Source organism: Mastigoproctus giganteus, chromosome 5, assembly GCF_048544385.1.
Source record: "Mastigoproctus giganteus isolate SK-2022 chromosome 5, ASM4854438v1, whole genome shotgun sequence".
Classification (NCBI taxonomy): Eukaryota; Metazoa; Arthropoda; class Arachnida; order Uropygi; family Thelyphonidae; genus Mastigoproctus; species Mastigoproctus giganteus.
In genome coordinates, this window is record NC_143579.1 from 139,950,614 (window position 1) to 139,976,817 (window position 26,204).

The window sequence follows — 26,204 nt, forward strand, 5'->3', positions numbered from 1 at the left end:
GCTTTTGATAAGAAGCATAATTATATCCCTTCTGTCTTCCTAAAAACTCTCTGCATAGAGTATGACCCTGTTCATCTCATGTTTCCAAATGACATTTCCATCAGCCCTTTTATTTCAGGGTTATTTTCCTAACCAGAAGTCCAGAATTCTCTCATTTTATTGACATTTTTGCTATTTTTGTAGAAAAATATATGACAGCAGTTAGTGGTTTAATCATATAAGAACACGGTGGTTTAACTTATATGGTCTAACCATATAAGATCACCAATTTATGAAGATTCTGCACTTACTTGTATAGTGTGGTTCTGCACTGACTCATCCCTTGAAGTTATTTAAGCTTGTTTCCTAGCATTAGCTTCCAATTCATTTGTAGCTTTGCTATCCTTGCATATCTTGTCAGTATATCTTTTGTTGCCATGAACTCAAGATGCGTGTGAGCATTATTTTGGCCCATGTGATAATATAAATGTGTGTATATTACCTTCTCCCCCCCCCCCAATAGTGGGGGAGGGGGAAGTTGCCCTCTGAATCACAGCCTTTTAAAATGCACTGCTTGCATGATGTTTGTGGAGCAATCAGGTACAGGACATGATATTACCATGGGGGATGTCTTTGTGTGTGTGTGTGTGTGCGTGCGCGATGCAAGGAGTGTAACGAAATCAGGTGACAACTCAGTGTTGTTATGGGCCTATATGAGAGCTTGAAGGACAGGGTGGATGCCCTCGAAGGATCTAAATTGAGGGGCCCATCAAGCTCTCAGCTGCCCACATCAATGCCAGAGCTTGCACTTGGTGATCACGCAACACAGCAGCAACACCAAGGCAGAATGCGCTGGTCCCACAGGAACTAGTAGCTGTTGGTGACTCTATTGTCAGGGAAACGGGGAACATGCTTTGTAAAAAGGATAGGTGGAACAGGACCAGGGTATATCTACCAGGGGCAAAGGTTGATGATTTAGAGCGGATATCATCTTTTAAGGGCACAAAAGGTGATATAGTTGTGCACGTTGGCACTAATGATATTAAGAGTAGGAGACCGGCAGAATTACTTAACAAGTACAGGTCAATGTTGAAAAAAAGCCATGAATTAGGGTTGAATTTGAAAGTGTGTGCAATTCTGCCCAGACATGATAGGAGGGAGTATATGATGAGAGCTTTGACGATCAATTCGGCCCTCGAAAGATTGTGCTAGGCTCAAGGGGTAGAATTTTTTTCAGCCTGGTCTGTACTTGTTAACAGGAGAGACTGCTTCTACAGGGATGGGATACACTTAAATAGAAAGGGAGCAAGAATATTTGCTGATGCTATCGAGGCAGTGTTTGGTGGGTTGGAAAACTGCTAGCTTGGGGGGGATACAAGGACTAATAGATTATCAGTAGCCACTGGTAGAGGTGAAAGAGATTCTTGTACTGCTTCTATTGGAATGAGCAGAAGACTGGAAAACAAGATGCAGGATAGATCAGACTGCTGGGAGTCTCTGATACAATAAACAGTACAATATATGCATGGGTTGTGTTAGGGTAGCTAAGAAAATAGGAACATGGGCATGGATATTTGCGTGTATACTAATGCTAGGAGTTTGGTAAATAAATTTGATGAATTTTAGGTATTGCTCAAAACATCAAAGGCAGATATTGTTGGGAAATCAGACACATGGTGTCACACAGATATAAGGAATGCAGAACTGGAATTTGGGGAGTACAATGTGTACAGAAAGGATAGACAGGATAGAAAGGGAGGAGGGGTTATGCTATTAGTTAAGAAACACATAAAATCCAAGGAAGTGAAGCCAGTCGACATCGGTGGACAGTGCAGTGTCCAGTCAGTTTGGTGTGACATAAGCATTGGGAGGGCAAAATTGAGAGTAGGAGTGTGCTATAGGCCTAATGACTCTGATGAGTATAATAAGAAACTGTACAGGGAAATAGTGGGCCAGTAAATCAGAGAGTCTTATAATGGGGGATTTTAATTTCCCAGATATTGACTGGAATTTGTGGGTTGGCCACTGACACACTAGCAAAGCTTTTATGGATTTATTGGACGATTGTTTTCTACATCAGTATGTTCGGGAGGCAAATAGAGGGAGTAATACTCTTGATTTGATTATCAGTAGTGATTCATCATGCTTTAAGAATCTGCAGATAACGAAACCACTAGGTGGCAGTGATCATAGTGTGCTGAAGTGGGATTTACTCAAAGAGGTAACCACCGTCAGGGGTAAAGGGAAGGGTTATTGCTTTCGTAAAGGCGACTACGATGATCTGAGACAGTATTTAAATTCTATACAGTGGGACCAACTGATGATGTTATCAACAGCAAATTCAAAATGAGAAGAATTCAAAGAACTTATCTTGGAAGTTACTAGGCTTTACATATCAACTAAGAAATATTGTTTAAGGTTTAGGCCTAAATGGATGTCAGATGAACTAATGAGACATATGGCAGAGAAGAAAAATGCATGGGATACATAAATTAATGTGACACAGAAGCCTATGATAGATATAAGTTGATCTGTAACCAAGTTATAAAGGAAGTTAGGCAGGCGAAGGCAGATTACGAGAGATCCTTGGCAAGGGATGCGAAGAAAAACAGCAAAGAGTTCTTTACTTATGTAAACTCTAGAAGGAAGGGGATGAATCAGATTGGTCCACTTGATATTGATGGGTCAACTGTTGATGATCCTGCTCAGGTAGCTAACAAACTAAATGAATATTTTGCATCGACATTCACACATGAGGAGTTATTCAGCGAGGGGAATGCCAGAGGTGTATTCAACTCTAGCAGTAAGCTAGAGAATCTTGTAATAACTGAGAGTAAAGTGGAGGAGAAATTATTGAAGATAAACACAAGAAAGGCACCTGGGGTGGATGGGATCTATCCAGTTATATTAAAGGAGGCAGCAAAGGAAGTAAGCAAACCCTTAGCCATAATTATGAGAGCTTCCTTGGACTCAAGGGAGGTACCCATGTACTGGAGATGTGCAAATGCGACCCCAATTCACAAGGGAGGATCAAAGGCTGACACAAGTAATTATAGACCTGCGAGTTTAACTTCTGTTCCGGGAAAATTAATGGAGGCACTGGTTAAAGAAGCACTGCAGGATCATCTATACAAGACATCAATTATAGCTCAGACACAGCATGGTTTTGTTAAGGGGAAGTCTTGCCTGACCAATTTGATTGGATACTATGATGCAGTCACAAAAGAACTGGATGCAGGGAATAACTTTGATATTATATACTTGGATCTCAGATACTGTTGCACATGGAAGACTGCTGCACAAATTGGAGCAGTGTGGCATTGGAGGCAAATGGCTGCTATGGATAAAGGGGTGGTTGAGGGGGAGAAGACAGAGAGTGGTAATCAATGGATACTGCTCATCGTGGACTAATGTTGTTAGTGGAGTTCCTCAGGGTTCAGCGTTGGGTCCATTATTGTTTTCTGTATTTATAAATAATATTGATGAAGGTATATCAAACTTAATGTCCAAGTTTGCAGATGATACAAAGGTTGGCAGGGTTGTTAAGGACACTACTGATGCTATGCTGCTGCAACAGGATCTGGAAAGGTTGAGCAGATCGGCTGAGAGGTGACAAATGAAGTTTAACATTGACAGATGTAAAATATAGTTGTCAATGTTAAACATTGAAAAATGTACTTTACATAGGGGAAACAGCAAGCCCAGAGCAATGTATAAACTCTGTGCTACTACACTGACAGTGGTAGAGAATGAAAAGGACCTGGGGGTAATTGTGCAGGTAGATATGAAGTTCTCTGAGCACTGCAGACGGGCTGCAAGAGTAGCTCATGGTGTCTTGTCAATGATATACAGGAATTTTTCTAGCAGGGATAAGGAGGTGATTATTCCCTTGTATAAGGCAGTGGTCAAGCCACACCTTGATACTGTATACAGGTCTGGAGGCCTCGTTTCAAGAAGGATGCTGAGCTGCTGGAACAAGTACAGAGAAAGGCAACAAGATTAGTGAATGAAACAAAGGGTTGCTCTTACGAAGAAAAGCTTAAGTTTTGCAATTTACAGTGTCTGGAGACTAAACACCTGCGAGGTTATCTGACTGAGGTGTATAAAGCCTTGAATGGTGTGAGCATGCTCATTGTTGATGGAATTCTTCCTTTTGTTCAGAATAATCACATGCGAGGGCATAAATTCAAATTGAGGAAAGAAAGATGTAGATGAGCGGAAATTTGCCTTTAGCCTGCGGCTAGTTGGCTAATGGAACAGACTTCCATCCCTTGTTGTGGAAGTTGATAGCCTAAATAAATTGAAGGCTCAGCTGGACAAGTATTCCGAAGAAACGGAGGGATGAAGTGGAAGTGTTTTTTTTTTTTTTGACTAATGCTGCATAAGCTTGCTTCCATGCATCATATGGCTCTATTAATGCTAATAGGACGATAATTGGATGGGAGGGATTTGAGGGATTTGATTTAGGAACTGGCTGGATATGAGCAAATTTCCAAGCAGAAGGAAAAACACCTTTAGAATAAGAAAGTGAAAGAAGGCGGCAAAGAATAGGAGTAAGTTCAGGAGCACAGGTTTTGAGAACAATTGGAAAAATACCATCAGGACCGGGAGCTTTCTTAGCATCAAGATTCTTCAAAATCCTTCTGACATCCTTTTGACAGAAGATACAGGAAGCATTGAATGGAGCATGTTGGGAATGCTGGGAGGTAATTTACCAAGATCATTAATACGTGAGTTTGAAACAAAATAGAAAGCTAGCAAGTCAGCTTTATCCTGGGCCGAAGTGACAACAGAACCATCTGGTTTGGACAGAGGTGGGAGCACAGATGGGCAAAACTTGCGGCCAATAGCTTTGGCAAGAAGCAAATTCTCTACATTTAGCCTGTTCAAACTCTAGTTTGGACTGATTAATAACTGCTTTACAATTGTTGCAAGCTTTGGTATAGGCAGAAAATGAAACTAAAGAATTAGAAACAAGCCAATTACAACATGCAACATTCTTCTCTTGAACAGCCTTAGCACATTTATTGGAAAACCAATGTTTAGATAAAGGATGAGATTTTAAAGTGTAGTGTGGGATAAAGGATTCCATTCCTGCAAGAATAATTTCACTGACACAATCTGAGCAAACGTTGACATCAGAAGTTTTGAAATAGTAATCTGACAAAGGAAAAGAAGAAAAGAAATGTCGCAGGTCAGCCCATTTTGCATTCTTGTAATGGCAAACAATATGAGGTTGGGAATAGCCATGAGATAAAGGCTCCATTGGAGAAGAGGCAACCACCAAATTATGATCTGAGGTGCCTGAAGGACATCTCACTTTGACCGTGTACTTAGAAGAGTGGTTTGTGAGAAAAAGATCAAGCGTATTGGCTATGTGGTTAGGATTGTATGGTATTCTTGTAGGTAAATGACCAATCTGTGCAAGGTTATTAGTAATTGCAAAAGCCTCGCCATCTCAACCAGCTGGGTCGGTGTGATTAGCAAATGGAAACCAGCTGGAATTGTGAACATTAAAATCACCAAGGAAAATTATCTCACTGTTAGGAAAGTTGGACTGGAGAAAGTCAAGTTGCAAAGAAAGGAAGTCAAAGAGCTCAAAATTATTAGTGGAATTGAGAGAACGGTAGAGACAACAAATGAAGTTGACACAATGAGGTAGAGAGATTTTAAGCCAGAGAAGATCAAAGTGAGGAGATTCCAACTTGCCATGTCTCTGACAGGGAATATCAGAACCGACATATGCACAAGTACCACCTTTGAGGTGAAAGGAATCATAGAGCAAATAATTTGAGCAACTGAGATGAGCAGTAGTTCAATCAACCGATAACTGAGATTCTGTCAGAAAAAGTACATGGGGTTTGGCAGACTGCAAGTGGAAATGGACATCGTTGAGATTAGAATTGAAATCACATATATTTGTGAAATGAATTAGGAAGTGTTTGGGAGGTTTAGATCTTTTCGCAGATAAGCTTACTCTATTAGTTTGACAATTCATGGTGTATTCAATGGTAAGAAAAAGTAGGTGGGACCTGCTGTATGAAGTAATGAAATTTTTGGATATGGCGTACACATGGTAAGAATATACCCAGATTCTTGACATAATGTGGCCTCGACAATGCTCCATGCATACACACACTACTCGGACTCCCTCCAGTCATTATCTGGCAGAGTAGAGGTAGAAGATTATACACTAGCTGATCCAGATGCCTCCTAGAGAATTACTAATAGGTTCGATCCAGTGTAATAACTAGTGGCCGACCTGCGAACACCGTTTTAGAGCTGTATCCTCAAAATGTAAGGAAGATTGCATCTTGCCACGATGTTCATCATAACCTCAAAAGTCATCAATCCTACTGCTGATGGGGAAGGTTTGACTGGAACTTAGCTCTTGAGACTAAACATGCGTTCCACCACTTCAAGCCTCTAATAAGCAAAGTGGTTGTATTGCACTGGTTGATAAGAGTCATCTAACACCTAGTACTGCCTGGTAACACAGAGGGGGGGTGGCATTCCTCCATTTGGTGTAGGTGCCACACTTCACCCCCTGCTTATGTTGGTTCACACATGGGTGGTCACCCACCATGTGTTTGTGCATGGAGGGTTATACCCAGGATTACTAGCAGTCCCACCATCGTGAAGGTGCAAGCAGAGGATTTGGCTGCCACAGACTGTCTGGACTTCGCCAAAATTGGGTCCACTTGACTTGAGTGTCATGCGTATATCAGTTACATCAGTGTTTTAGACTCCCAGGTAGCAAGTACACCTTGTCTGGTATATCTGAGAGAATGTCTGTGACAACCTGAAGGACCACTGATTAAAAATTTCCGCTTTCAAGATATTGAAAAGAATGTAACTCAGCAAAATTATCTTCATAAAAGAGAATAAAATTTACAAAATTTATAGAAAATACTTTTTCAAAGTTACTCAAATTAAATTTAAACATTTACAGAAATTAAAATTATATTTAAACATATTAAGAATATACAATTTTTTTTGTTAAACTGTTGCCTCAAAATCTCTTAACTCTCTTGAGTATAATCTGACTGATGAATGTCTGCTCTCTGTGACGGCCGTTTTCTTTTTCTGCTCCCTTATGGAGAAACAAAAGAAAATGACCAAAGGTGAGACATTGGCCCAAGGAAATGATCTCTGAATCTAATGATGATCTCATTAATATTAATAATGTTTGGATCCACTAACCTGCTGCATATTACCGTATAATTGGATACACACTACTCTTCTGGTATTTTCTACTCTATCAGTCTCATTAACTTTTTGGAAGAGTGCTTCTCTGATATGACCTAAGGGCATGTATTTAGTAACAGTTGAACAGAGCTTTGCCATTTCCATTGGCTTTAATGTGGTTTCTGTAGTAAATATAGTCGCAAAACACATGTTCACCTTAACCATAATTTCAGCTGGACTGTCAGTGCAGTTTATAGCACCACTGGCTAGCACAGAATAAGTGATAGTGTCCCATTAAATATAATTTTTGCTTATTGCATTCACATAAGAATAGAGCTCCTTTTTGTTATTCTTAAGTGTTTTGTCAATGACTTTTCATACTCAGCTTTTTCAAATTATACCCCATCAGTGGTTTTGTTATATATTTGCTTATTGTTATTGTATCTTCATACAGTAGTAGTTTAATTCCTGTAACGATCCCATTGTTCTTCCTTTTTCTCAATAAAATCTTTGTTTTTTGTTTATGGAAAAAAATTTTTGATTTTTTTTTTTAAATTCTGCTTTCGATATTCCAGTATACAATATATTTTTATGGTATACTGAAATACATATTTATATGCATTTCAGGCATTTTTATTCTCTGCAACGAGTCTTATTAGTTCATCTGACATCCATTGTGTTTTGCATAGTATTTTTTAGTGGTATGAAAAGTCTAAAAGCTTCAGTGAGTATTTCCTTCAATGCTTCCTATTTAGAATTTGCTGATGGTAACATCATCATTTGTCCCACTCTACAGAATTTAAGAACTGTCTGAGACCAATGTGTGTTGCCTTTACAAAAGCAAAAACCCTTCTCTTTACCCCTGACATTGGTTATATCTTTAAGTAAACCCCATATCAATACACTGTGATCACTGACACGTGGTTCTTTTATCTGAGGATTCTTAATGCATGAAAAATCACTGTTGAAATCAAATCAAGGTGTTGCTTCTCTAATATACTGCTACAGAAAACAGTTATCCAATAAATCCACAGAAGTCTTGCTAATGTGTGAGTGACCAACTCACCAGTTTCAGTTAATATCTGGAAAGTTAAAATCTCCCATAATAAGATATTCTGAATTACTGCTCTACTCTATTTCTTTGTTCGTAATTTGTTGTACTCAGCAAAGTCATTAGGCCTATGGCGCCTCCTTAGCCAGGTGGGCAGGAGCAGCAGTGCGTAGCACACGCTTCTTGATTAGACCGAGGTTCGAGCCCGTGATCACCAAGTATGGAGGATGCGGAAAGGTCAGGGAATGACCACCACATATCCCTGGAGCAATATGGCCTTAGTTGCTAATGCTCCCAAAAACCAAATAACAGCAACATTAGGCCTATACCACACTTCTGCTCTCATTTTTGCTTTCCCAGTGCTTATATCACAAGAGACTGCCTCAACATTGCACTGGCCACACAGGTTTGTCTGGTTGCACTGCCTTAGATTTTATGTACTTTGTAACTAACAGCATAAACTCCTCCCCCCCACCCTTTTATCCTGTCTATCACTTCACTCATTGTATTTCCATATTCCATATTTATCAGTTCCTGTCATATTTGCACATATGGCACCGTCAAGCAAGCCTTTGATTTTTTTCCACCAACACATTTTTCCCCTTTGAATTTAAATGTATTGTCAGGTGTCAAATTATAAAAAAGTCCTGTTTTGTAGGCATTGTAGATGTCTTCGTCATTGAAATCTTTCCTCAGTTCTGCCCAAACACGGTCAATTCATTCATTTTTCATTATTGGATCTGTAGATTGAGATTCTCCACTAATTTTTGCATAAACGATATTATGTCAGTTTTTAAATTGATCCAGCCAACCGTTGTTACACACAAAATTGTCGTGTCGAAATTGTTTAGCAAATTTTTCTGCTTGGGCCTTTGGACCATCAATTGAAAATCTAGCAGTTCTTTGTGTAGTGAACAATTGAGGCAATGCTGCTTCAACATTTGTAACCTCGTGCTTTCTAAATTTTTTTTGGCTATGTTCTTTTCCAATGCCGATATGTAAACATCTTTATTCTTCCATAATGTAAATACACTTGAAGAGGACAAATAAAACTTTTTACAAACTTATGTAAAAATGTTACATAATGTTATAATAATAAAATTTTTGTTTGCACCACATTTAACTCACGAATAATTTTGACTTTTTCTCAGATCTAGAAGACATGTAGACATGTTTCTGAAGGAAGGGTTTGGTTCTAACTGATTTTACTTTAAAATGATAACGTAATCTGCATACAAAGTTCTTAGAAGCCCGAAATACATACAAAGTTCTTAGAGGTCCCGAAATGCATACTCATTTCTTAGAAGGCCCAAAATAAATTTATGGTTCAGTGAATACAAGACAATCTGTAAATAGGGTAATGGACAAGCAGAATGCCAATGCACTATTGTTTAGCCCTGTAGAGCAATAATAATAATAATGATAATTGGTTATTCAACTAGAAGGCTAAAATCTGCCATTCAATTCATAGAAATATTCTATTGTACATACATAATAGCACCAATTTTCAATATAATTTGTTAGAATATGTTCATATTACCCCAGGGGCTCACATCTGGTGGGTACGGGTTTGGCACACCCAGTGATAGTGTCCCAGCACAGTATGATATCCAGCACAGGACACTGTGCTGGATATCATCATTCTTCTCTTCCTTGGTGATTCTCTTCTCTCTCTCTCTCTCTCTCTCTCTCTCTCTCCCTCCCTCCCTCCCTCCCTCCCTCCCCCCCACCCACAGGATAACTCAAATTTTTTTTTTTTTTTGGCTTGTGCAGCAAAAGCCTCAGGCTTCCTTGCACCATATAGCTAATGATAATAATAATATATCTCTAAATGGGGTCATATGAAATTTTCTTTTCCATTAAGCATGCTGCTTGTTATGGCTTGTGGAAGCTCATCCTAGACATGCTTTCACTAGTGCTTTTATAGCACATATAGCTAATGATAATAATAATATATCTCTAAATGAGGTCATATGAAATCTTCTTTTCCATTAGGCATGCTGCTTGTTAGGGCTTGTGGAAGCTCCTCCTAGACATTCTTTCACTAGTGCTTTTCCATACAATTCTAAGAATGGCATGTGAAAAACCCTTCCTAGAATTGTGTGGCTTCATATATTCTCAGTGATAGGAAGGAATTCATAAAGGCTTTTTGGCTTTTGGCTGCCCTAATTGGCCACTCTTAAATTTGCTTCTCTCCCCACCCCCCTCCACGATTTGTTCCAGTTTTCATCATGAAAAACAGGCAATTCAGCTTCACATTTGCTTATCACAGCAGATAATTATTATTTAGTTATTTTATTTATGTTTTTGTTTCATTAAATTTGTATGCTTTTAATTCCATTCCACATGGCTGTTATCTTACATGGTTATCAATTCACAATTCCAGACCATCTGCTTGCTGAAAAGAAGCCAATAGCCATTCTAGCAGCACGAGTTCACTCTCTGATACACGTGAGGAGTATCTCAGATATTGAAATGTATAATGGATTCACTTGTTTTGCAATGGTATAAAATTTAATAGGTTAAAAAGATATCGAAAACTATTGATAATGGCATTTGTCTCTAACTTGAATACAATGCAAACACTTAGCCCAAGACTTAATGCCGTTCACTTAGCAGTGCTCTTCAGTGGGATCAGAATGATCCCCATGATTGAAAATCAAATGTGAAGTGCATTCAAATGCACTTCACACTTATGCATTTAAATTACCCCTGCAATTCTGTATGTTTTTTTTTTTACTCTCCCCTCTTCTCTCCTCTTATGATTGTATCATTAGCAGCCTTAACAACTTTGAAGTGTAACCAGAAGATTATTTTGTTACAAATATTTAGCAAGATAATCTTCTTTGTGCTGCCTGTATAATAATTATGTAGTAATTATTGCTGGAATTGTGCACTTGTCCAGAATATCAGTTTCATCAGCAGTGGTTTAGACTTCTGATTGGCAGCATGATATGATTATTGCCAAATTGTTCATCCTTACAAAGCTTTAAATTTTGGCACAAGTAACAATATTTGTTCTTGCATATTCCCTGGAGTTACACTGTGTCTAACTCCAGGGATATTTAAATTGGCTGATCCTTACAGCCATATTATAATTTAACATTAGTATTCTATTGTTACCAACTTGAATTTTAGTAATCTGAAATCCGAATTAATATTTTTTTAAGTGCAGTCCAACCCTTTAATCCTTTTATTAGCTCATCATGTATGAAGGAAAATAAATTTATAACTCCTATGCTATTTTTTGCACTTTTTTTAAAATTTAGTTAAGGAAGATGATCTCATACAATTTTTTTTTTTTTTTTAACTTTCAGCTCAAGTAATGACAGTTCCCATGTTGTAAAACTTCAGATTCGATCAGTGCTTAAAGTAAGATAATTCACTAATCTCAGTAAAATAACTTGAAATTTTACTTTGTGGGGTATATTGAATTGCCATTTAGATCATATAATTTTTCTATTATCATTAATTCTTTGAATAAATTATAATAAATAAGAATATAGAAGGATCAAAAGATGAACTCAGTTGTTCCCTTGGATTTCTTTAAATTTAATCAAATTTTCAAGATCCATACAACATGAATTAGTTCATCTGAGAAGCATATAATATGAGAGCAGTTACAATGAGTATAAAGTTTTGACATATGAATAAAAATGAAAAAAAAATCTAAAAGTAATATTACAGCATGTGCATATGATTTTTTTTTTTTTTTAATAGTTGTTAAGTACAGTTTAAGTTTCCCCCAAAAGAAACTGGAAAGCATAAAAAAGCTAATTTTAATGAGAATTGCTTTATCATCATGGACTGTATATTAGGCCTAATTTTCAGGTTACATTAAGCTTTGAGTGTACAGGATGTTTGAAATATGCTAATAAATTTTGAAATTTTCTTTACGAAAATGTAACATCCAGTGAAGTTGACTTTCTCTACCTTTTAGACACTACTATTAAAAGGAAGTCAGCTGGCAGTAAATTAATTTTAGAAGAAGCAGCCTTCAAAAGGTCAAAGTCACATGGGGTATCTGAATCTCTCCTGGTGACCACTCAAGACAGTTTGGGGTGGAAGTTGGAGAAATTACTGTATCCCAAATTATGAATGGTTGTCATTGATTTTTTTCTTACACGATCAGCAATTTTTGTAATACTGTAAAAGCATATGAGCCAGTCAATCAGTGTCACTCTTCCCTTCCTCTTTAAATGCTGATGGGCAGATTTGATGCTTAACCTCAAACCAATAAAATTTCTTAATAGCTTCAAAATTACTAAGTGAAGTTAAAGAGTTTTTAGAATTAAGGTATGTGTGTGCCCTGTAATTCGTTTTATGGCATGGGGATGTTTATTAGAAAGTTATAGGATTGGCTTTGTTATTCATGCACAAAATTATTGATGAATTAATAATATTGAATTATAACTAGCAGTAGGAAATTTAAAAAGAGATTTTCAGGCATTAGGCTGATGTGTTACATTTTATTTGTTGTATTTGTAAACTGTGCACGCTCTCATTTTGACTCTGCTGTCGACAGGGAAGCTGAGTTTCTCAGGGTCAGGTCCGATATGTCTAAATGTGGTTAACCTTCTCATGTTCTAGATAAATTTCAGCTGTAGGATGATGGGTTTATTTCCTCATCAAGGTGAATCATGTAATGCTGTGGCTTACATTCCCCGCTATCCAGGCATTTCTGCACATTGCCAGGGTATTGCTGCACTACAATATTAGTTGTGTGCAACTTCCTGGAAGAAGTTACAGTTGATGTTGCCTATCCAATCGATTGTTCCTAAATTACACTGTGCAAAAATGCTGTATCATATTACTTTTCTTGATTGTGGGGTTTGCTATGTGGGTAAATCTAAACATAGACAGTATGATAGGGTATCTGAGCAGGAGGGAGCTATCCACAGGGCTGATTTTGATAACTCAGCTGTCTCTGAACATTATTAGGACAAGCAGCATTTTGATTTTAATCTCCTATCTAATATTGAGATATTGGATTAGTCTAAAAACTTTTGCCACCTCGTATGGTGGGAGGTGCTCCATATAGTAGTAGCGGGTCCAACTATGAATTGTATTGCTGTTGCTCACATGTGTCCTATGATGGAGGTTATTGTCTTACACCACAATGAGAGATGGCACATTAGTAATATAAGTAGCAGGCACTGCAATATACTCCCAAGGTCTGATGAATGAATTTCTCGTTATCATTTTCCCTCACCATAACGAATTTACAGTTGTTAGATATTAGCATTAGTAGAGGCATATGATGCAAGAAAGCAAGCTTATACAACATCAGCCAAAAAAAAAAAAAAAAAAAGACCTTCCCATTTCACCCATCCATTTGCTCCAGATGTTTATCTAGCTCTGCTTTGAATTTATTTAAGCTGTCAACTGCTATCACAGATGGAAGTTTGTTCCAGCAATCAACCACCCGGTGGCTAAAACAAAATTTTCAAACATATATTCTACAACTGTCTTTCTTCAATTTGAATCTATGTCCCCTCAGCCAATTAATCTGGGCTAGAGGAAGAATCCCATCAGCATTGAGCTTGCTCAAGCCATTCAAGGCCTTGTACACCTCATCAGATCACCTCGCAGGTGCCTAGTCTCCAGACACTGTAATTTGCAGAATTACAGTGTCTGGAAGCCCTTCTTCATAAGAGTTCCATTCACTAATTCTTGTTTCATTCATTAATCTTGTTGCCCTTCTCTAATCCTTCCTAAAATGAGACCTCCAGACCTGTATAAAGGTGTGACCTGACCATTGCCTTATTATTATTATTATTATTATTATTAGTCATATGGTGCAAGGAAGCCTGAAGCTTACACTGCACCAGCAAAAAAAAAAAAAAAAAATTCGCAAGTTACCCTGAGAGAGAGAGAGAGAGAGAGAGAGAGAGAGAGTGAGTGAGTGTCAAAAGTAGAAAGGAATCATCAAGAAAGAGAAGAATGATGAAATCCAGCTCAGGACCCTGGGTGTGCCAAGCCCATACTCACGATGTGAGCCCTGGGGTTTATGTATAAGGGGATAATCGCCTCCTTATCCCTGATAGAAAAATTCCTGTATATCATTCACAAGACACCATCAGCTACTCTTGCAGACTATCTGCACTGCTCAGAAAACTTCATATCTGACTGCATAATTACCCCAGGTAATTTTTATTCTCTACCACCCTGAGTATAGTATCACAGAGTTGTTACGTTATTCTGGGGTTACTGCTGCCCATACGCAATACTTTACATTTGCCAAAGTTAAACTTCAGTTGCCACCTCTCAGTCCATTTGCTCAACTTTTCTAGATCCTGTTGCAGTAGCGTACTGTCATTAAAAACCTTGCCAACCTTCGAATTGTCTGAAAACTTAGACATTAAACCTGATATATCTTTATGAACAATGAACCCTGGGGCACTCCACTAATAACATTAGTCCATGGAGAGCAGTGTCCATTATTACCACTCTGTTTTCTCCCATTCAACCATAGCAGCAATTTGCCCTTAATGCCATACTGCTCCAACTTGTACATTAGTCTTTCATATTCAGCAGTATCAAAAGCTTTCCTGAAATCCAATTATATTATATCAAAATTATTTTTTACATCCAGTTCCTTTGTGTGCACATCATAGTATCCAATCAAATTGGTCAGACAAGACTTCCCCTTAACAAACCCATGCTATGTCCAAACTGCGGGATCATCTTGTCTAGATGATCCCGCAGTGCTTCTTTAACCAATGCCTCCATTAATTTTTCTGGAACAAAAGTTGAACTGACAGGTCTGTAATTACATGTGTCACCCATTGATCATATTTGCACATCTCCAGTCCATGAGTCCAAGGAAGCACTCATAATTATGGCTTAGGGTTTGCTTGCTTACTTGCTTTGCTGCCTCCTTTAATATAACTGGATAGATCCCATCCAATCAACCCCAGTGCCTCCATAGCCAGGTGGGCAGGAGCAGTAGTGCATAGCACGCGCTTATTGATTAGACCGGGGTTCGAGCCCATGACCCCCAAATACAGATAATGCGAAAAGGTCAGGGAATGACCACCGCATATCTCCGGAGCAATATGGCCTTAGTTGCTAATGCTCCTAAAAACCAAATAACAAACAAACAAACCATCCACCTCAGGTACCTTTCTTATGTTTGACTTGAACAATTTCTCCTCCACTTTGCTTTCTGTTATTGCAAAATCATTTAGCTCACTACCAGAGTTAAATAAACCTCTGGCACTCCCCTGCCTGGATAACTCCTCATCTGTGAATGCAGATGCAAAATAGTCATTCAGTATGTCAGCTACCGGAGCAGGATCATCTACAGTTGAACCATCGATATCAAATGGACTAATCTGATTTATGCCCTTCCATCTAGAGTTTTCATAAGTAAATAACTCCTCTTTGCATCCTTTGCCAAAGATTTCTCGTAATCTGCCTTTGCCTGCCTAACCTCCTTTGTGACTTGATTACAAACCAGCTTATATCTACCACAGACTTCTGTGTCACCTGATAATTTTTTTGTATCTCATGCATTTTTCTTTTCTGCCACAAGTCTCATTAGTTCATCTTTTTTTTTTTTTTTTTTTTTTAAGAAAACCCCAAACACGAAAGGTATCAAAACTTATAGTACTTAGTACCGTGCATGGGTTGAAGGAGAATTATGGGGGGGGGATGCCGGAAACTTTGCTCTAGAGACTAAACATGGGTTTCACCACTTCAAGCCTCCAATAAGAAAAGTGGTGGTATTTCACCAGTTGATTAAAGTCATCTACCACCTGACATCCATTTAGGCCTAAATCTTGAACAATATTTCTTAGTATGAAAAGCTTTAGTATCTTCCAAAATTAATTCTTTGAATGCTTCCCATTTAGAATTTGCTGTTGGTAACACCATCAGTTGGTCTCACTGTATAGAATTTAAAAACTGTCAGACCACCATAGCCACCTTTACAAAAGCAGAAACCATTCCCTTTTCTCCCTGATGGTAGTTACATCTTTGAGCAAATCCCATATCAGCACACTGTGATCACTGTGCAGATAACGGCACCACCTAGTGTTTCCTTTATCTGCAGATTTTTAATGCATCAAGAATCACTACTGGTAATCAGATCAAGAATATTACTCCCTCTTGTTGCCTCTTGAACATCCTGCTGTAAAAAACAATCATCCAATAAATCCACAAAAGCCCTTGCTAGTGTGCAAGTGACCAACTCACAAGTTACAGTCAATATCTGGGAAGTTAAAAATTCCCATTATAAGACAATCTGATTTATTGGCCCACTCTATTTCTCTGCACAGTTTATCATTGTACTCATCTGAGTCGTTAGGCCTATAACACACTCTTACCCACAGTTTTGCTTTCCCAGTGCTTATAGTAACTCTCCATCTGAATGTACTAAAAGTTAGATTACCGAAGGAATTTTCAAAGATCTGGAATTTGAAACACATTACTTGCAACCAAGGAATTGAACAATGACATTTATTCAAAGCCATTCCTGACACTCCCTTAGTCAATTAAATTATCTTCTTCTAGGTAGCATGAGGACAATGAGTCAAAATCTCCTTGTTACAGCTCCTAATGCTAATGAATGAAATCACCTTCTAAGGGAAAAAATAAGGGATGGGTGTCAGTTTAGCATATTTTCAGCTTTCTTCAACTTCTAACTTAAGGCATTAAACAAAATAGAATTTGAAGTGAGTTTTCTCAATGTTTGAAGTGTTGGCAGAGTGATATTAGTAAAGACACAAAACCTAAGGTTGTGGTGAAGCAGTTGGGGCCACTTGACACAGATGTTGCGAGTTAAAAGTTAATTCTCTCCTATCTAAGTGCATCAGTGGACAAAAGCTTGATTTAGTGATCTGGCTCTAGTGACTGACCAATCTGTGGCATTAAAGGCCAGGAAGATTAATGTCTAGAATTTTTATTTTTTATTTTTTTTATTTATAACATTTATCTTTAGTGTTACAATATTTCTTTAGTAAATATGAATATATTGATTTTTTAAATCTGTTGTTGCATGATATTGTTTTACATTTGTAAAGTGTTTCTTTTGTGAATAAAACAATAAAGATAATTATTATTATTCTTTAAACCCCCACTTTATGTAAAATTATTTTAGATAGTATGAATCAGAGCTGTAATACTCAATATGTTCTACGTTGATAATAATATTAGTAAATTTATAAGAGGAGTTTACCTCAATATAGTACGTGGAACACTTCCGTATGATACCCTCCAGAAATTAAAACGGAAAAAACGAAAAAATCGACAACTTACCGGTACATTAAAGTAAAATATAAATAATTAAAGTAAAATATAAATAATTAAATAATCAATTTAACACAATTCAAAATCAATTCAAAACAATTAAAATTCAAATTAACGCAATTAAAAGAATCTAACGAAAAATATTTTCGTTAGATTCTTTTAATTGCGTTAATTTGAATTTTAATTGTTTTGAATTGATTTTGAATTGTGTTAAATTGATTATTTAATTATTTATATTTTACTTTAATTATTTATATTTTACTTTAATGTACCGGTAAGTTGTCGATTTTTTCGTTTTTTCCGTTTTAATTTCTGGAGGGTATCATACGGAAGTGTTCCACGTACTATATTGAGGTAAACTCCTCTTATAAATTTACTAATAGTAAAATTATTTTACATAAACGGGTTACAAATATATTGCACTGCCCTCTAGGTACCATATAACCTCAGTATGCCTCTGAATTAAGTCAATAAGCCAAAAAATTTCATACATCACTGAAGTTACTCTGTTGTACAGAAAGAATGTGCATGTGAGGAGGGCCCTGAGTGCCAAGCGATATTAGTGACCACAGCAACTTTCATAGTGATTTTCTGTTACACTTAATTGTAAATACGTAATTGTGAATTTCGTAAGACTGGTAACTCTTGAGTATTATTTTTAAATATATTTATCCAAATACTATAACCTAGAAAGGAAAATCACCTTTCTTTAATCCCTTTTTATTTATACTAACCCTTTTTTCTTTGCTTGGGTCACTAGGTGGCACCACTCTTGCCTCCACATGGCGGGGCTGGTAACCTGGGAGAAAAAGAAAATCTCCCAGAGCCAAAAAGAGCATGTCATGAGAAAATCAATCTCTGACTTATCTGGGCTGCCAGATGCACCCTAGACATCCAAAATGAAAGACAGCTCCAATGTGGGAACTGCCAAATGCCAAAAAACTGAGACAGAGAATTATCCTATTCCTACTTTCTTAATTATCCACTCAACTGGTGAAAATGCAAGTGGAAAACTGTCACCATTTGGAGTCCAAAATGAATTAGAAAGTAGAGCTGGACCTCCTAAGTCTGTAAAAAGACTGAGGTCAGGAGACATCCTCATAGAGACTTCTAATGCGAAAATTCAGAGTGAATTTTGAGCATTAAACTCTTTGCAGAACTACCAGTAACTGTGACACCCCACAGATCACTGAACTCCTCCAAAGGAGTGATCTCAGACTGGGATTTACTAGATGTGTCTGAAGAGGAGATGCTAGAGGAACTTAAAGAACAAGGTGTTATTCAAGTGAAGAGAATCTCCACCAGAAAAGATGGCAATCTGACCCCTCCACGAAATCTGATTTTGACATTTAACACACCACGTCCTCCACCATCCATTAAGGCCAGATATCTGGTATGCAATGTCAGACTATATATTCAAAACCCGCTATGGTGTTTCCAATGTCAGAAGTACGGACATTCCCAGACAGCTTGCTGGAAAACCCCTACTTGTGCAAAGTGCAGTTCAGTAGAACATGACTGCGAAGCCTGTACTGCCCCTCATCCAATATGCCAAAACTGTAAAAAGGACCACCCTGCCTAAGCTAAAACATGTGAACGCTGGAAAAATGAAAAACTTATTCAGAAATGTAAAACAACCAATAATGTTTCCTGTCAAAAGGCAAAGCAGATCATCTCACCACCAACCCATCCAAATAGACCTATGCACGCTCAAGTTATAAAAAAAATATCAGCCAACAGCAATGCAAACTGAATTATCAGTACCTCCAAAAGAGTTGTTCTCAAATTACGTCAAAACCCTGTACGGTACAACTCAAACTCAGGAGCCAATACACCAATATCCATACCACGTGAAAAACTACATTCCCTGTACCAAGAATGCAAAGAAAAACCAATCAAAACTCTCAGACATCAAGAAGATGGATATTAATGAAAAATCTGCAGAAGATGGTGTCCTAGAAATTTTTGCTGAAGAAGACATGGACACATGTAAGCCTTACTTTCCAAAAAAAGATAAAAACAAGAGCAAAAGGCAGGGAACTTCAACAACATGAAAACGTTCTGAAAGCTTAACAAGAACCAAATAATGAACACAGTAATTCAGTGGAATTGTTGTGGTTTCCATGCCAATATTGATGATGTTTATGATCTTACCTCTAAATATATGCCAATATGTCTGTGCCTTCAAGAGACACATTTAAAACCTCAAGATACACCAAAACTGTCTCAGTATAATATCTTTAGAAAAGACAGAACCCATCAAAATACAGCACATGGTGGTGTAGCTGTATTAGTCAACCCACACGTTCGTGCCAAACATGTTTTACTAAACTCTCCCCTTGAAGCAGCAGCAGTCCGTGTAGCTGCTGATATCCACATTACAATTTGCTCTTTATACATTCCACCTAGCTAGAGCTTTCATCAAAATGATCTAGATAATCTCACAGCTCAACTCCTTACACCTTTCCTCATTTTGGGAGATTTAAATGGTCATCACACACTGTGGGGCAACAACAACACTGACCAAAGAGGAAAACAAATTGAAAAATGTTTAAACGATAACAACCTTCTCCTGCTAAATGATGGGTCACCTACATATGTTCACCTTCCTTTTTGGAACTAATACTGCAATAGATTTGTCTATCTGTTCAGCAGCCTATATCCTTCTCTAAAGTGGTCAGTAAATAATGATCCACTTCATAGTGATCATTTTCCCATACTAATTGAATTACTGAATAAGCCCTCTTATTATCCTACTAAAATTCCGCAGTGGCTCACTGATAAAGCAAATTGGCAGATGTATAAAAAAAACTAGCTAAATTTGACAAGAAAATAATCAAAGAATCCCCCACTTGATTGAATATGTTACAAAAACAATATTACATGCAGCAGAAAAAACAATACCAAAATCCTCTTCAAAACTGCTGATATACCCAAAAATCTGGTGGAGTAATGAATGCCAGGCAGCTAAAAAAGAACAAAATAAAGTGTGGAATTCCTTTCGTCACAGTCCAAGTACAGAAAATCTTATCCAGTATAAACGCGCAAGAGCAAGGTATGTTAGACGCTGTAATAAAAAGGCAACTTGGATCTGCTTTACTTCAACCAAGACACCCCTACAAATAAAATTTGGAAAATAATCAGAAAAATGAGTGGTAAACACCAGACGATTCCCGTTCCTATCATGGAATTGGGGGGGGGGGGGCAGAATATTTCTAACCCTGCCCAAATTGCCAACATCTTAGGGGAAACTTTTGCCAAAGCATCAGCAACAGAAAGTTACACACACACACCAGTCTTCAGAAGATTTAAAACAAGTACAGAAAAATAAAATTAGACTTTACGTCTAAAACGAATGAACAATACAACCTACCATTTGCTCTCCACGAACTGCATAGAGCTCTCTCAACGTGTAGACACAGTGCTGTAGGACCAGATAGTATTCACTACTTGATGATACAGGAACTAAGTACTGAATCATTGCTGTCAATATTTCTAACCCTGCCCAAATTGCCAACATCTTAGGGGAAACTTTTGCCAAAGCATCAGCAACAGAAAGTTACACACACCAGTCTTCAGAAGATTTAAAACAAATACAGAAAAATAAAATTAGACTTTGTCTAAAACGAATGAACAATACAACCTACCATTTGCTCTCCACGAACTGCATAGAGCTCTCTCAACGTGTAGACACAGTGCTGTAGGACCAGATAGTATTCACTACTCGATGATACAGGAACTAAGTACTGAATCATTGCTGTCACTTGTTGATCTGTTCCATAGACTTTACCTAGAAGATACATTCCCTAAAAAATGGCACCATGCTACAGTCCTTGCCTTCCTTAAACCAGGAAAAGACCCAATAAACCCTACTAGCTATAGCCCATTGCCTCTGCAAAATTCTTGAAAAGATGATAAACCGATAAACATCGACTGATATGGTACCTAGAAAACTTTAATCTCCTACATTCTGCACAATATGGTATCCGAAAAAACATATCAACACTAGATGTGCTAGTAAGACTTGAACTCCATCTGAAATACATTCCTTAGATCGGAACATCATATCATGGTGTGTTTTGATATAAGTAAATCTTACGATTCCACATGGAAGTATGGAATACTCCACAAATTATACCACCATGGACTTCGGGGTCATCTCCCGATTTTCATTTAGAACTTCCTGTACAAATGCACATTTCAGGTTCGTTTTAAAACTTCATTATCCCAGGTGTTCTTATAAGGAGGAGTCCCCCGGGGCTCTGTACTTAGTGCTACACTTTTCATAATTGCAATATACACCATTGCCGAACAGATTCCAAACACTATTGATACAGCACTGTTTGTAGATGACCTTAGCATTTCATGGCATGCGAAAAACGTGAATACTGTTGGGAGACAATTACAAGTGGCAATAAATAAAATCAGTTCATGGACATAAACTAATGGATTTCAACTCTGTCCACATAAAACGTTGTGCATCCATTTTTGCCGTCAAATTAAACCCACATCTGGAACTACAACTGAATAGCCAACCAATAGCAGTTCATCCCAGCATACAGTTCTTAGGAATCACATTAGATCATAAACTTACCTTTTTAGAGCATATTAAAAAGCTAAGAACATCCTGTCAACAAAAGATAAATATCATCCGGGTTCTCTCAGCAACTAAGTGGGGAGCTGATTGAGTTACCATGTTGTGATTATACAGAGCCTTAATAAGATCAAAGCTTGACTATGAAGCACCAGTATATAGCTCAGCAAGGCCTAGTATCCTTCGCTGGCTTGACCCTATCCATCATATGTATGCTGAATGCCTGTATGCTGAAGCACATGAACCCCCTCTCTCAATCAGAAGACAACTTATATTACGCTATGCATATAAAACTAGAACTATGCCTGAACACCCACACTGGGAGATACTTTTCATCCAGCAGCACATGCTGTGCTGGTGGATGAAAAGTAACCGCCCTTCTGTTACCGACCATTAGGTATGCGAATAAAGTACCTTTCAGATGATCTTAATCTGTCTTTTAATAATGTTGCAAATACACTTCCAATTTCCTGTGCTCCTTTACTTCACCTTCATGATGACCACTGCATATCCCCGGAGCAATATGGCCTCAGTTGCTAATGCTTCTAAAAAAAAAGCCACAACCAACTTCACCTTCGTGCGATTTATCCCTACATCAATGTAATAAATCTACACTGCATAAAGAAAATTTCTTACAACTGTATCGTGCAGTAGTGGATCAGTTCCTCAACTTTGTCATAGTGTATATGGATGGATCAAAGAATGAGGCCCATGTTGGAATTGCTGCAATTTTTCTGAACATCACATTGGCCTATTAATTGCCATATGAGTTCAGTATATTTTCTGCTGAACTAATGGCTATTCAGATTGCACTGAAGCATATAGAGTCCTCCGATATTGAAAATAGTATAATTTTTACAGACTCCTTAAGTGTACTTCAAGCCCTGAAAAGCCCCATGAATATCACCCACCCAGTATTAAAGGAAATAACCTCTTCTTTGCATAGTTTATTTCAAATTGGGGAAAGCATACACCTGTGCTGGGTCCCTGGACATATGGGAATTCCAGGAAATGAATTTAGCTGACAATGCTGCAAAATCAGCAGTCTTACCACCCAATGACAATTGGCAAATACCATATTAAGACTACAAATCAATAATCCAGAGAAAATGCATGTACCAATGGCAATTATCATGGAAAAATCAATATAGCAATAAACTTCGGAGTATCAAGCCAAAACTTGAGCGATGGCTTTCAAGCTTCAACTCAATTCGACAACAGGAGATAATATTAGCACGCCTACGAATAGGTCACATAAATATCACTCATCTATTAAGAGGGGAGATCCCCCCCCCTCGAGTGTCATCACTGCAATGCAGTGCTTTCAGTAAAACATATCCTTGTTGAATGTCTAAAATACACAAGAGAATGCCAGAATCTTTTTACTCCAGCCACAACAGAAGCCTCTCTTACACTTATTTCACTTTTAGGCAATAAAGCAAATGTCTCAAACATTCTTACCTTTCTAAAAATGATTAATGTATACCACCTCCTTTAACTCGTTAAAAACTAATTTGCTGGTACTATTTGTTGAAATTATCTCTATCTGACAGGAAATAAAATTAATACTTACCATATGTATGGCACACTATGGCCATAGTTGCCGATGCGCCTAACAAATCCCTAAACTAACAGCAACAACATGTGAGGATGCATGAATTATAGAGTGATAAGGGATAATACATAGGGGTTTTAGCTAAGGATGAGATAAAAGGCTCAGTTAAGCAATTAAAAAAGTTTTTGGACTTAATGAATGAATAGTTCTTCAAAATGGATATCTTTTTGCTGTTAACCAAAGATTATTTCCAACTTAGGATTTGGGGTTCAAGTTAACATTTATGAGTCTTTTATTCAACTGTACCGTAAGGATGGAATATTCCTGTTATATCATGTTTGATTGTTTACCTAGGAAATAACTTAACAGAATTAAAGAGAAAAACAGAAAAATCCTTTCTTTTCATCGATAGAGGTAAACTGTTTTAATTTGAAATATGAAGGTAAGCCTGTTCCAAAATGTTCATGCCATTTTTGATAAATTTGAAGAGCAAGGAATTTTTAAAAGAAATTAAAGATTAGTTATCTCTAAAAGTGGTCAATCTGATTGACTTTTGTTAGTAAGTAACTGTTTTCTTGAATATAAATATAGTAAATTGTATCGTTAGAAGCATTACATATATTCTAAATATTTGGTTTTCAGGTTGCATTAAATCCATTTTAATTTTAAAATGACCTTATCCTTATCAAAATGGATAAGGCCATTTTGCTGTAAATTTAGACTTAACATTTTAATTGAGGTAGCCTCTGCTAAGATTTTAAGTTAAATTGCAAACTGTTCTTATGTATATCAGAGATACTAAAGTGCAAAAAAGATTTGGAAACTTGTAAAGAGGCTACTTTAACTGAATAAATTACAAATTACACTCCCAGAAATATATGCAGAGCTTATAATTCTGTTTAAAAATGCAACATTGAACTTTACTTCGTCTTTTTGACAAAGAGGGAATTTTGTTGATAAAAATCAAGAATTTTTATTCCTGTCATAATTAGAAATGTCTGTTAAATGGTTTGGATTTATTATTTTGGTGACTATGAATTAATCTTAGATTCTTTTCTTATTTAAATTTAGCTTAAAAATTCAGATAAGTGTTGCAGTTGACTGCAGAGAACAGTATGGTTTACTTGTTCTCAGGTGTACATGTTGCCTCACTTCAGTTACTTTAATACTAAGAAGTTTATTTCATTAAGGTAATGTGTCGAATTTGTCTTTAGTAAACCTTATTTTGGTGTCAGTTACCTGAATCCTTGAATGACAAACACAAGAGCGATAAAAGTAAAAATCCATTACACACATTTCACAAATTATCAAACATACTAATTTTGAGCTAGTTTAGTTTATTTATATAAAAAAAAGCAAGTGATCCCCCTCCCCCCAAGACACAATGCAAAATGCTAACTTCAAGCGTTGCTGACACAAACTTAATGGTGGCTACTGGAATTAAATTTATAAGCATCTAATAATTTGTAATGAACAACTAACTTTAGCCATTTAAGCATTTTAACTGATTTACATTTTCATTATACATTTCATGTAAAGTAATGTTATAAAATACTGTCAATTAGAACTTTAAGTCTTTAAACAAGATCATGGTTATGGGATGGTTTCTATGGATAAAAAGGAGTACATTAAGTATTAATAAAAATTAGATAATGTACTCTGTGTTTTTCATTTTCTTTATAAAAACATTAAGAATCATAAAATTTAGTGTGTTTTTGGCTCATTATTTAGATATTTTCTACGTGAATAAAAAAATTTAAAAATATTATATAAAAATGGAGATACTACATATATAATTCCATCTTTTTTAACATACATATAAATATTTTTTACAGCAACAAACAAATTATCAAAATCATAACATTAATACAAAGTAAAAATAAAAAAATTGGAAATACACATGCACCTTTAAAACCAAATTTCAACTAGACACATTTCTAAATAATTACTGAATACAATACAAAACATATAATCCTTTGTGTTTGTGTTTTTTTATTTAATGAAAACCCCAAATGAGAGATATTAAAACCTATTGTATTTAGTACCTTGCATGGTTTCAAGGATAAGAAGATGAAAGAAGATACTTGTTGACATTAGACTTGAATTTCTCTAAATTGTAATTTTCAGGAAATACTTAAGATGGAAGGTTGTTCCAGAAAATGGAAGTTGAAGGAATAAATGAGGAAGAAGAAAAGTTGGTTGTGTGAGTTTCAAGATGGACAGTATGCTGTTGACTGGTTGTGACACATGTTTGGACTGCTTTGGAAGAGAGAGTGGGAATTATAGAAGCACAATTCAGAAGAACAGTGCCCATGGAAGTATCTATAAAAAAGGTATGCGGCAGAAACAGAATGTCTATGAGACAGAGTGGAGAGACTCTGTTAGAGATGAGTCATAATCTAGAAGCCTGAGAGAGTTTTTTGGGGGCACTGCCTCAGATCTGGGAAAATATTCCATAGAAGGGCAGATTTGTGATTTCTACAGAGTGAGCAGCTCTTTGGGAGCAAAGTAACACTGAGAGCGAAAGGAAAAAATGCAGTTTTTTAGATGCAGAATAAGAAATATTTGTAATGTGCTTATGCCAA

At 36.9% G+C, this 26,204-nt stretch overlaps 1 protein-coding gene across 2 annotated transcripts in view; it reads left to right on the top strand.

The window, feature by feature from the left end:
• Nucleotides 1–26,204, top strand: part of Sec15 (exocyst complex component Sec15) — a 654,019-nt gene that overhangs the window by 421,810 nt on the left and 206,005 nt on the right. For both annotated transcript variants that reach the window (XR_016546976.1, XM_090374206.1), the window contains exon 14: nucleotides 11,536–11,590. Coding sequence is in view for 1 of the 2 variants with exons in the window: in XM_090374206.1 (XP_090230332.1) it covers nucleotides 11,536–11,590 (55 nt within the window). In the remaining variant the exon portion in view is untranslated. The remainder of the gene's footprint in view (nucleotides 1–11,535; nucleotides 11,591–26,204) is intronic.